Source organism: Dendrobates tinctorius, unplaced genomic scaffold (assembly GCF_039654945.1).
Source record: "Dendrobates tinctorius isolate UK_male_01 unplaced genomic scaffold, ASM3965494v1 ptg000143l, whole genome shotgun sequence".
In the NCBI taxonomy this organism is placed as follows: Eukaryota; Metazoa; Chordata; class Amphibia; order Anura; family Dendrobatidae; genus Dendrobates; species Dendrobates tinctorius.
The window spans coordinates 13,951,379-13,963,844 of record NW_027361810.1 but is presented as its reverse complement, the minus strand read 5'-3'; the positions used below and the strand labels follow the sequence as shown (position 1 = coordinate 13,963,844).

General features: G+C 44.8%; 1 protein-coding gene across 2 annotated transcripts in view; it reads right to left on the bottom strand.

The window, feature by feature from the left end:
• ACMSD (aminocarboxymuconate semialdehyde decarboxylase) overlaps positions 1-12,466 on the bottom strand; it is a 68,297-nt gene that overhangs the window by 54,729 nt on the left and 1,102 nt on the right. For both annotated transcript variants that reach the window (XM_073545534.1, XM_073545532.1), the window contains exon 2: positions 4,092-4,136. In XM_073545534.1, coding sequence (XP_073401635.1) covers positions 4,092-4,136 — 45 coding nt within the window. The remainder of the gene's footprint in view (positions 1-4,091; positions 4,137-12,466) is intronic.

Below are 12,466 nucleotides of genomic sequence, written 5' to 3'. Positions count from 1 at the left end.
CAAAGCAGAAACGCAGGCATCTTGCTGCTCAGCAGACATGAGGTGAGTGTGCACACTTCTCTAGGGAACAAGCAGGATAGCAGACACAAGGTGCGTGTGCACACCGCTCCAGGGGTTCATGAGGCAAAACAGACATGGCGGATGTGACAGGGGGTTCGGCTTTATCCATGACCGTAGCCGAATCTCCGACCTGTTTTTCAACCGGCGAGACGTGGAACCTCATTTGAGAAAAGGGCACCCTGCCAGGAACCTGAGCCCGGGAGATCACGTGACCCTCACCAGACATGAAGGTCTGAGAGGCTGGTATGCTATGAACATTAGGTGAGTTCCGGAGGATCTCAAAGACCTTCAGGCAGCAGCCCGCTGCTACCCCTGCAGCAACAGCTATTGAAAAGACTGTGTTTGTACCAGCACCAGTCCCACAGCCAAAGGTACAGAAAGCCGCATGTTTTGCCCCACTAGAGGAAGAATACCTGAGGACTGCCAATGCATTTCTCACATCTGGTAGCGGTTCCAGTCCAGAAACCCCAGGAGGGAACAACAACCATTAGTAAATCTCGTTACCCAGGAGGGTTTATTTGCACAGTTGTGCTTTGTTTTCTATTATGTTTTAGTTCGGGTTTTTACAGTGTTGCCCTGTTTTGTTGGCAGCCCTTATACTTGAACTATGGAGATCATGAACGCTGAATGGTCCAGAACTGCTATTGTAAATAGTTTGCACCTCTTTAGGTGCCCTCTCTTGGTTTTACATAGACACTTTGCGAAGATAAGGTCTACCTCATCTGGAGTATGACTCCAATCAAAGGACACTGCAAGAGATCCCGGCTGGGAGTGGTGTCCAGCGCTTACAAGAATTGTTGAAAGTTTTAATGTGAAGTATTTGATAATGATGTGTCTTATAAGAGTATTGGTAACTAGGAAATGGCTTTTATATAGAATTAGGAATGTTTTGATCGAGAGATGAGAGATTTGAATAAAGAATTGAAAATGTAGGTGATGAACCAGGCGCCACGGTTGTCACTCAGAGTTAAAAGAAGGTAGAAAATGTGCACTAAAGATGGAAAGAAATATGTTGATGAAGAATACTGAAGTGATAGTAACAGACAATAGCACTTTGAATTACGTATTGTATTGAAAATTGCACTTTTGACTTAAGATTTTAGATAGTTAATTAAGAATTGTTTGCAAAGTTCAAGAATGAGTGCCTCCCACATTGGGAAGTTTAGTATAAGAAATGTTTATTCAGCATTACAAAAATGTGTATGTCCCTGTGTTGTCAACTTTGTTTGCCTTGCAGCCCGCGGACATGCTGTGTTTAACGGGGGGGAGTATGTGGCGCCCCTGAGGCTCAGTCACCACAGAGGTACTGCACCTCCTCCTGAGGTGTGGTGCCCCACCATCCAGGTAAGTTGGAGGCTCCTGATCACGTTCCAACACTCGCACCCCACACAACAGAGTAGTTCAGCAAAGCCACATAGCGGCTCCCTGCTTGGAGTGTAGCAGAGCACCTTTGGTGGCTCCCTGCTTGGAACACTAAACGTGCTGGGAGGTGGATGGAGTTGAGAATACATAAAAGAGCGGGAAGGTTTAGAATTACCGGTCAGTCTGAGGGAGGAAGTCACTCAGAGAGGAGTGCGGAAAGGAGATCCCTGGAAGAGGGATGGAGGAAGGAGTGCTGCAGCTGCCTCAGTGATCTGAGCCAGCTGGCATGGGAAAGGAAAGAAGGAGAAAGACATTGAACTGAAGCCTGAGCTTCCCTAGGAAAGAAAGACAAGTGCGGAACGTAGGAGTAAAAGGGAACACAGAGGACGTGGGTTAGAGGAAGAACCCTGCCTAGAAGTTCTAAGCGCAAGGCCGGGGCCCGGTCCCCGAGGTTGTATGGACACTAATGGTTCTGCAGCAGACACCAGTGGAGTAGTGGGCTGTAAATGCACTACTCCCATCTAAGACTTGGGGGCACAACAGCAACTTGGATAGTGAGCCAGGACTCAGGAGTCCCCGAAGCAGGCTACAGCTGTCTGCCGTACAAGTAGAGTTCTTGGGAACATCTGTCAGGAGGCACTCCAGTGTAACTCAGTACTGGGAGTACTTCACACTTAAAGGCGCTATAGAGGAGACGTTCAGAAAGGCACATGTTGGCGGAGTGTTGGAAGGGAGCATTCCATCTTGCCTGGAGTTTGACTGAGTCCCTGACCCGGAGGACACGGCACGGAGGCAGGCACCTGTGTGTACTACAGACTGTGAGTAAAACTTTGGAACTACAAGCCCTGGTGTCCTCCATTCATTCCTGCGCCAACATACCGGGTACCGCCCCATCTGGGTACCAGCATCTACACTGCCCTGGGACTGCAGCTCCACCTGTGGGGAGCTACACTATCTTGGCTGCAACCCATCATCAGTCCCAGAGGATCTGCATGCAGCGTCAACCTCACTTGCCGAACACCACAGGTGGCGTCACGAACTATTCATCTAACTACATTCCAGCACCATTCGAACTTCCCCTGATAATTGGGCGCCCAGGGCCACGGACCGGGTCACCGCTGCTGTGACACATCCCGCCGACACCGGCCCGGTACCGAGTACCCCACGGCCCTGGGAGGGCGACCCATTAGCCTATAAGGCCTTAGAGAGAGATGCGAGCCACAGACAGAGGAGCATAGAGAGCTATTCAGAGCGGAGGGAGGTCAGTACAGCCTGATGCTTGGGTCCTAACAGGTGATTAACACATTCAATGCCAAGTTTCTCCTGTGGTTGTGCCGCAAAGATATTGAAGACTTGCAGCCAGATTTATCTTCAGTTCACAATTGATCTATTAAGTGTCTTTACAATAGCTGTTGTCATAATTGGACAATCCCTTTAATTCGGATGTCTGCATGTAGTCTCTTATGTGAGGTCTGTGCTCTCTGCAGCCAAAAACACGGCATAAAAAATTGATACAGCGGAATAACAACCATTAATTATTTCAGCTCTTCTATTAGCCAAATGCAAAGCTGGAATCTGCCTCTCATATATGTCATAGTATCTTCTACTGACAGATCTGCGCTATGTGTGATGTCTAGATATCCCAGAGCGGGGCCAAAGAGAGGAGCCCAAATGACGCTTTTCACGATTTATTGGAGCTAGCCGATCCATTTCAGAGCCACAAACGAAAGCGATCTGTGGTCTGGGATTTTGTCATTTAAAAGGACATTACTTTATTGAAACCTAAGGCTGAGTTCACACGTAGCTTTTTTTTTTTTTTGCGTTTTCGCAGCATTTTTAAACGTGCGATTTTGCCGTGAAAACGCAAAAAAGCATCCCATTCAATCCTGTGGCATTCCGCACATGCTGTGCTAATGCTGCGTATTTTTCCGCGGCAGAATTGCATCGCGGAAAATTACGCAGCATGTTCATTCTTTGTGCGGGAATCATGGGAAAATCTGCACACATAGGAATGCTTTGTTCTGCTTACTTTGCATGTGCCCACCATACAAAAAGTAAGCAGAACATTTGTGGATGGTACCCATGGTCTGGAGGAGAGGAGATTCTCCTCCAGGCTCTGGGTACCATATCCCTGTTATTAAAATAAAAAATTATGTTATTCTCACCTTCCGGCGGTCCTCGCAGCATCCCCAGGCCTCAGCGATGCTTCCGGTCCCAGGGATGCCTTGCGACAATGACCGTTGACGTCGCGATACCGTAGCGTCATCAAAGGTCATTGTCGCAAGGCATCCCTGGGAACGGGACCAACCGGGAGCATCGCGATGATCAGGAAGGCTGCGCGGGACGCCGGAAGGGGAGAAAAAAACCAATTATTTTAAACATTATATCTTTTTACTACTGATGCCGCATAGGCAGCCTCAATAGTAAAATGTTGGTCACACTCAAGTGTGACCAACCTGTCAATCAGTTTCCCAAGCGATGCTACAGATCGCTTGGAAAACGCTAGCATTCTGCAAGCTAATTACGCTTGCAAATCGCTAGTTTTTCTGCGGGAAATAGGTGGGAATTAAAATGCGGTTTTCTCGCATATTTCCCGCAGAATGGAATTCCACACGTGTGCACATAGCCTCAAAATAATTTATATAAAGATAAAATGAAAAAATCCAAACCTTGCATGAATGTTGCATCTGGACCCATCCTCCGTAGCCGTATTTCTGAAAGGAGAATTAAGGACGCGGTTTTATTATTGACTGACTGCACATAAAATATAATATGACAATTCCAATAATCTGACAATTCTAATAATCCAGCATCTGGACAGTATTAAAGGAGTCTTCTCATTTTAGAGATTGATGGCATACTGCTTGGATTTGCCATCACTCTGTGATCGGCGGGGTCTGCAGCACAGCTGGTTGCCTTAGTACTGCAGTCGCAGGGTCACTCAAGCTTTGCAGAAGTATATGGCAACTGTTATCCCTCTTTCCTCCGTGTCCTCTCGCCCCCAGATAGGTGTTACACAAACTTTCCATTTCTGCAAGTAATGGCCGTTAAAATGTTTTTCTATTCGGCCCTTCTGAGATTTGTGTCACTGCTCATCCTGAGCTTCCTGATCCATGTAGAACACTGAGGAGAAGTACTTGCACGCAGAGCAGGGAAAAGACAAAATGTTTACTGTAACTGTATAAAATCATCTCTATAGGGGCAGTTTTAGGAGACGGCAACATTTTTTCACCTAGAGGAGCTCGGGATCAAACTACAACCATCCAGCATTAGCGCTGTATGGCAGTATTATTTAGGAACTAAATGACACTAATGTGAGAACCATGTGACAGTATTATATGAGAGTAGAATTTGGATGTTGCATAACATTTACTATTTATTTTGTCATTATGTGAACTGTACAGTATATGGCAGTATTATTTTTACTCTACATATGTTGGTATTTTCTAAATTGAAATTCTACGATAACTAATTTTGGAGTATTCTGTAGGTTCACCATTATACATGCGATTCCTATTTTAGGACGGCAGATCATTATCACATCATGTACACAAATCGGGTCTACGGTTTAATGGATACACGTCCATATTGATTTCCCATACGTGCTGGCGCTTATCATCTGTGCATCTAAATAGACCATCGACCTGGCTGACTAATTCAATTGTATCTCTACTCCTCACAGTCAGTCATTCTCTGGCTGATGCAATCTTTTGCAGCGTGTAAAATGATGGCGATGCACAAATTGAATCACAAATTGTTTGAAGTCTGGAATCCAGCGGATTCCAAAAAATATTCTATATTAATTCAATGTGAAACAACTCGTTGTTCTCCACTGACGCATTTTGTAAAACTTGATACAAATTTAAAGAAAAGAGTTTGAGATGTGTAAAGACTAAAAAGTGAAAAAAAAGTTTTGTTCTACCATTTTGTAAATATTTAGAACAAAGAAAAACAACCAAAACACGTCAGAATCACGTGTGAATTAATTGCACGATTTGGCAGCTTTCATATTAAAAATCGAGAGATATCACCACTTTGGACAGGCCCTACCTATATGGGAACATTCAGACTAATGTATCTTTTGGCCATGTGGAAAATGGACAGGGCACAAACCCATCGTTGGCTTACGTGCTAGTTCGCATTGCAGCAGTAGCTGGTCTGGTCTCATTTTATGGAACACACTAAGGCTAGGTTCACACTGGGCGTTTTTGCTGCATTTATTAATGCTAATTTTCAGGTGCGTTTTTCAGTATCAGCAAAGCCTATGAGAGTCCAGAAATTTCATGCGCACACATTATTTTCTTTTCATCGGTATTTATTTTGTGCTTTGTATGATTTTTTTTTTGGACATAGAGCATGTCACATCTTTCAGCATTTTTCACCCAGTGACTTGATTGGGTGGTGAAAAAAAACCCCTGTAAAAACGCACCAAAAACGCAGGTATCATATTTTGCGTTTTTGTTGCCAAAACCTGATTCTGTGGAGTAGGATTTTTTTTTTTTCAACATTAAACTTTATCAGCATGCGCAAGAGACAAATCTAGCATGCCAAAACCGCACCAAAAAAATGCATCAAAAATATTTGTCTATCATTTTTTTTTTTTTTTCCCCCTGAAAAGGTTTTGAAAAAAATCTTGGTGGAAAAAAAATGAAAGTGCATGTCACTTACGAAAATCCTAATGAAAGCTGCTCTAAGCTATGCACTGAGCAATCGAAAGGCTGTTAAAAAAAAAAAAAAAAAAAAAAAAAAAGAAACACTTAAGGAAAAAAAAACTTTTCCAAAACTACGGTACTTCAGGAAAAGAAAACATTTGTGTGTGTGTGTGTGTGAACAATGCCTAAGTGTTGAGTTTCCCTGTAGTGGCATCACAGGGAAAAAAAACATTTTCTTTTTCACAACTATTTTTTTTAAGTAAAGGTAAAAAAATAAAAGTTAAGTGCTTTATTTAAAAATTTAGCAAAAACTCTTAAGGGGACCTTGGTTTTTTTTTTTTTTTTTTTTTTTTTTTTGTCTCCTGTAGCCTCGGTGTTTTGCTGTCTGTTACTGGCTGCAGAATTAAGTTAACTGAGAAACTGTCAGTGAGCTCCGACTGTCCAATAGGAGAGTTTGTAAGTCTTTTATCTGAGCTCCTCTCAGCTTGTTTATAACCACAGACCATATCAAAGATGAATATGCAGAGAAACAAAAAGCCTGTAAAAGCCAAACGGTGCAAAATATTTCATAACACCCAATTGCAAAAATTATTTTTAATCCCAGATAGATCAATTTAGGAAAAAAAAGTCAAGCATTAAAAATTAATTTAAATAGCCTTTTAATATATTGTTTATTTTTATAATTTAGTTTATTTACTACTTTCCTTAGTGTTATTTTTGAAGCTTTTATGATTTGTTTTCTAGGATATTATTTTCCTGATCTTAATTTTAATAACATTTTACTATTTTTTTTTATTTTTTACATTTCTTGTTTTTAATCTCCGTTTTTACATCTCTGGGTTTTGTGATTTCCTACCTCTTTTTCTGTTCTGCACTGTGTCATATGGATGTAGCAGTCGGAGTGTGAACGTCTTATACATTATTCACGATTTCTGTAAGGACGCAGAATAATATACACATCGCAGGGCGGTATGTCAGAAGTGACAGCTTCTGGTTAATGATTACTATAGGTGAAAGTATGCGATGCCGCTGTTTCCTTCTGACTGTAGCAGCGCCTTGAAGGTCACCTTCCCAACTTCATTAATATTTGAAGAGTAAGGAAAGTAATGGAGGTGTAAGAATCGCAGCAGACGACGGTCCCCCCGGAGAAGGGTATTGATTCGTTAACCAGGCGCACCAATCCATTCACCCCCAGGGGGCGCTGGAATTATGACTTTTACATCAATCCTGTTACAATTAATGGCAGATTATTGGAATACTGAAGAAGAGAATTGATGTTTCCAGTTTGATAGTACAGTCCACAGTTCTGAATCTATGTAAAGGGTTTGCTGATTTTTGCATCAAGCTTGTTGTATTGCTTCGGAGCATCTAAGAATTAAAAAAAAAAAAAAAAAGCAATTTTGTAACCACTGCCGTTCTGTGTATGCAGCTCCTATGCAAAAAAAAATCCAATTTATTCTATGTTGCCTTTTTGACAGTGAGGGTGATCAATGAGTGGAACAGGCGGCCACGAGAGGTGGTGAGTTCTCATTCCATGGAAGTCTTCACACAGAGGCTGGACAGACATTTGTCTGAGATGGTTTAGTGACTCCTGCATAGAACAGGGGGTTGGACACGACGACCCTGGAGGACCCTTCCAACTCTTAACATTCTAGGATTCTATAAGAAAAAATGTTTGCAAATTTCTAAGGCTCTACATATTTTTTTTTTTTACTTTTTTTTTGCAAGACCTGTGCTTGCTGTAGTTGAATATAAGCATTTTTCCATCCATCCTGAGGCTGATAGCAATTCTTTCTCTTGTAATTGTGTCCCTTTGTGAACATCATCAAGGCAAGATAGTTTCTTTTAACTGTGTTTCTATTCACCGACTGCAAGCAGATGTTAAAATGTTGGGGACTCGAATCAGAAAGACCCCAAGTGGCATTTTGTATGTTAGTCTTGAAGAACTGGCATAATCTTCACCAAATTTATTAAAGGGGTGTTTCAAGGTGTCTCAAGTTGTCTCCTCACTCCCTGGTTTCTGGGGCAGCTCCCCTCCTCCTTGAGTGACAGCTCAGGTGAGTAGCAGAGCTGGATTATTCGTCGAACTATAAAACTCAGCACAAGTTCTGTGGTAACATTCAGATATCAGTGGTTTGTTCTTGTTGTTGTTAGTCTACATAGTTATCGCTGCTATTTACACATAGGCAGGGCTGCCACTAGGAATTTCGGGGCCCCATACTGGTAAAATTTTCGGGGCCCCCTTGAGACTCCGCCCAGGCTCCACCCCAGCCCCGCCTCCACCCGTCGAACTGTCCAAAGTCCCACCGCTCTCTCTTGGAAAAACTCCACTTCTCACCAATCACACATTAACCATTCCCATCACCAGATCACACATATAGCCGGCAGCTTTTGTTTTGGCCAAAAGATTTTTTAAGCCGCCACCATAACAGGGTAGACTCTTTTGGCCGAGCCCTACTCTACTGTAACCTATTAAATATTTGTTAAAATATGTGATATAATTTAGGTTTTTTTCAATTTTTAAAATGACCAATAGTATCACATACAAGGGAAAAATACCACCGCACCATGTCCAGACCACATAGTGACCTATAATACCACACACAAGGAACAAATACCGCCAGACCATGCCCAGACCACATATTACCACCACAGTGACTGAATACTACAATACTGATCAGTAATAAAAAAAAAAAACACGATACTATCACCATAAGTGCCATTATACACAGGAGATCTGTACTTAGTATGCAGTGTCTGTGTACAGGTAATAATGATCAATGACATTATACACAAGGCCTCTATACAGTGTATAGTGTCGGTGTATAGGTGACACACTAATTCACCAGTGACTTCTCTAGGTGAAGTCCTTCATCTTTGCTTTTCATCTTTCATCCAGCAGAGACCGCCATCACGTCTTCCAGCCAGGGCTCGTCTCTGCAGGAAATAACAGTTACCTAGAGCTCCGCTTGCAGAACATATTACTTAATTTTCCCAACTTCTACATTACATCACATGAAGAAAAAAGGCAACATAGTGTCACTCTAAACAGTAACAGGACCGCCCTCCCCCATTTAAAACAGTATACTCTAAAAATAAAATAAATACATCACTGCAGTAATAATATCCCTTAATTAGACCCTGTGGTAATAATATCCCCCATCCTAGCCCCCCGTGTGTCTCATTCCCGGCTTCAGCCATCCGTTTTCCCATCCCGCCCTCATAAGTATCCATTCTGTCCCATATGATCTCCCCATCCTGCCCCATCTGTGTCCACCGTATCCATCCTGCCCCATGATCCTGCACGATCTGTCTCCAATCCTGCCCCATCTGTCTCCAATCCTGCCCCCGGTGTCTCCAGTCATGCCCCCATGTCTTTGATCCTGCCCCCTGTGGCTCCAATCATGCCCCATATCTCCAATCATGCCCCGTATCTCATTCTGCCCCTTACTGTGTCTCACTGTCACATTCTGCCCCCGTGCCTCACATTCTGCCCCTTCCTGTGTCTCACTGTCACATTCTGCCGCCGTGCCTCACATTCTGCCCCTTCCTGTGTCTCACTGTCACATTCTGCCCCATGTCCATTCAGCCCCCTCCTGTGTCTCACTGTCACATTCTGCCCCTATCGTGTCCAGCAATCTGCCCCATCGTGTCCAGCAATCTGCCCCCATCGTGTCCAGCATTCTGCCCCCATCGTGTCCAGCATTCTGCCCCCATCGTGTCCAGCATTCTGCCCCCATCGGGTCCAGCATTCTGCCCCCATCGTGTCCAGCATTCTGCCCCCATCGTGTCCAGCATTCTGCCCCCATCGTGTCCAGCATTCTGCCCCCATCGTGTCCAGCATTCTGCCCCCATCGTGTCCAGCATTCTGCCCCCATCGTATCCAGCATTCTGCCCCCATCGTATCCAGCATTCTGCCCCCATCGTGTCCAGCATTCTGCCCCCATCGTGTCCAGCAATCTGCCCCCATCGTGTCCAGCAATCTGCCCCATCGTGTCCAGCAATCTGCCCCCATCGTGTCCAGCAATCTGCCCCCATCGTGCCCAGCATTCTGCCCCCATCGTGCCCAGCATTCTGCCCCCATCGTGCCCAGCATTCTGCCCCTATCGTGCCCAGCATTCTGCCCCTATCGTGCCCAGCATTCTGCCCCTATCGTGCCCAGCATTCTGCCCAATTGTGCCCAGCAATCTGCCCCATCGTGCCCAGCATTCTGCCCCCATCATGAACAGCAATCTGCCCCATCGTGCCCTGCATTCTGCCCCCATCATGACAAGCAATCTGCCCCATCGTGCCCAGCATTCTGCCCCTATCATGACAAGCAATCTGCCCCATCGTGTCCAGCAATCTGCCCCATCGTGCACAGGATTCTGCCCCATCGTGTCCAGCATTCTGCCCCATCGTGTCCAGCATTCTGCCCCGTGTCCAGCATTCTGCCCCAGTGTTCATCATTCTGCCCCATGTCCAGCAATCTGCCCATGTCCAGCATTCTGCCCCCATGTCTCAGTCTCCCCCGGGCCCCCCAGATTGCCGCTCTTAAAAATAAAAAAAAAAATAAAAAGTTCTTACCTGGCCGCGGTCCAGCGGCGGGTGACGCTCGCGCTCCCTCCACACTGCAGCGCGTCCCAGCCGGCGACTGACAGTTAAGTCAGACGCCGGCGAGGTTCGCGCTGCAGCTGACGTCAGCTGCCAGCCTCCTATTGGCTGGCGGCTGTTAACTATTGACGTGCGGGCTGGCGGGCCCGCATTGTCAATAGCGTTTAGCTGTGGCAGCGCCGAGGGCCTGGTTTACCTACCGGTAGGGCCCGGTGACCACAGGAGACCGGGCCCGATGCGGGCCTCCTCTGCCCACCGGGCCCCATACGCCAGTCAGGGCAGTAATGCCCTGATGGCGGCCCTGCACATAGGGATAACTGGGCATTTGAACAAGCACTCGGCTCAGGAAAATGAGAGCTGTGATTCGGATATCTACTGTGGGAGAAGCCAATGCTGTGGGCTGATGATTTTGCAAGATTTATATCAGCAGCTTGTCAGGAGCTGAGAAAGGGAGTGAAGTGAACTGATAACTCCTGCATAGATATCAGTGGGCTGCAGAGAGATTGGCTGGGATGTTAGGAGTTAACTACTCTCCTGGAATGTAACTTGTGCACTCTTAAGGGTACTTCGCACATAGCGAGATCGCTGAAACGTCACAGGTTTTGTGACGCAACAGCGACCTCGCCAGCGATCTCGCTACGTGTGACACATAGCGGCGACCGGCCCCCCGCTGTGATATCGCTGATCGTGCTCGAATGTCCTAGGCCATTTTTTGATCGTTGGTGTCCCGCTGGCCAGCATGCATCGCTGTGTTTGACGCCGACGAGCGACCTCATGGACGCAGGCGTGAGTCGTCAGAATAGCTGCTGTGTGACAAGGTCCCAACGACCGCCGAAGTCGTTATACGGATCGCCGTATCGTTGCTGCGTCGTTGAGTAGATATGCCTGTTTGACAGCTTACTAGCGACCATGTAGCGACGTACCAGCAATCCTTACCAGGTCGAATCGTTGTCGGGATCGCTGGAGCGTCGCTATGTGTAACGGGACCCTTAACAAGGGTCTGGTGGCCGAGCTCCATGGAAACTGGCTGTACACTATGTAAGATGAAAGCTGTCATTGCAAGGAAATTACAGCAGATAGAAAAAGCAAGTCAATAGCAAACTTGCTTATTTTCATGCTGTCTATGTAATTGAATCAATTTAATAACTTGAGAATGCCCCTGTAAGATGCATAAGCTCTTAATGGATTTGGCGATCGGATCTTTCATTTTTTTGTGGTGCAAATTATAATGACTGTTGTCTGTCACACACGTCCACACTCCCTCACCTTAAGCAAGCTCCACCCATTTTTTTTAAGAGTTGGCAGATTTAAAAATGGCAAAAAACTTGTTTTGTTTTTTTGCTCTACCAAGAGCTGCACAAATATTATGTGACAATTCTTTGATGTATCAGGTTCAATGTAGATTAGAAAGTTACAGAACTTTTCATTATATAGTTTGTAAACTATATAAATCAATAGTACATATGAAAAAATGAAATTGTAATATATCTTATCAGAGAAATCTAGTTCTTTTTCAATCTCAATTCCTGGGTAAAATCTATCAAATCTGTCCAGGAGGAGAAAGAAGCCAATTTCTCTGATAAGAGATATTACAGAGTTTCTTATTTTCATGTGTCCTATTTTATTCATCAAACAAAAATCAAGCCGATGATTACTGTTTAGTGGGTAAACCCCATGCAAGGTCATTCATTATATACTAATCTATGCATAATGTGTTTGCAGTGTTATAAGGGAACTTTGCTGAGTCAGTTAGAAAGTTCATAAGTGAAAGTTTTCTTAACTTACTAGTTAAACAATAA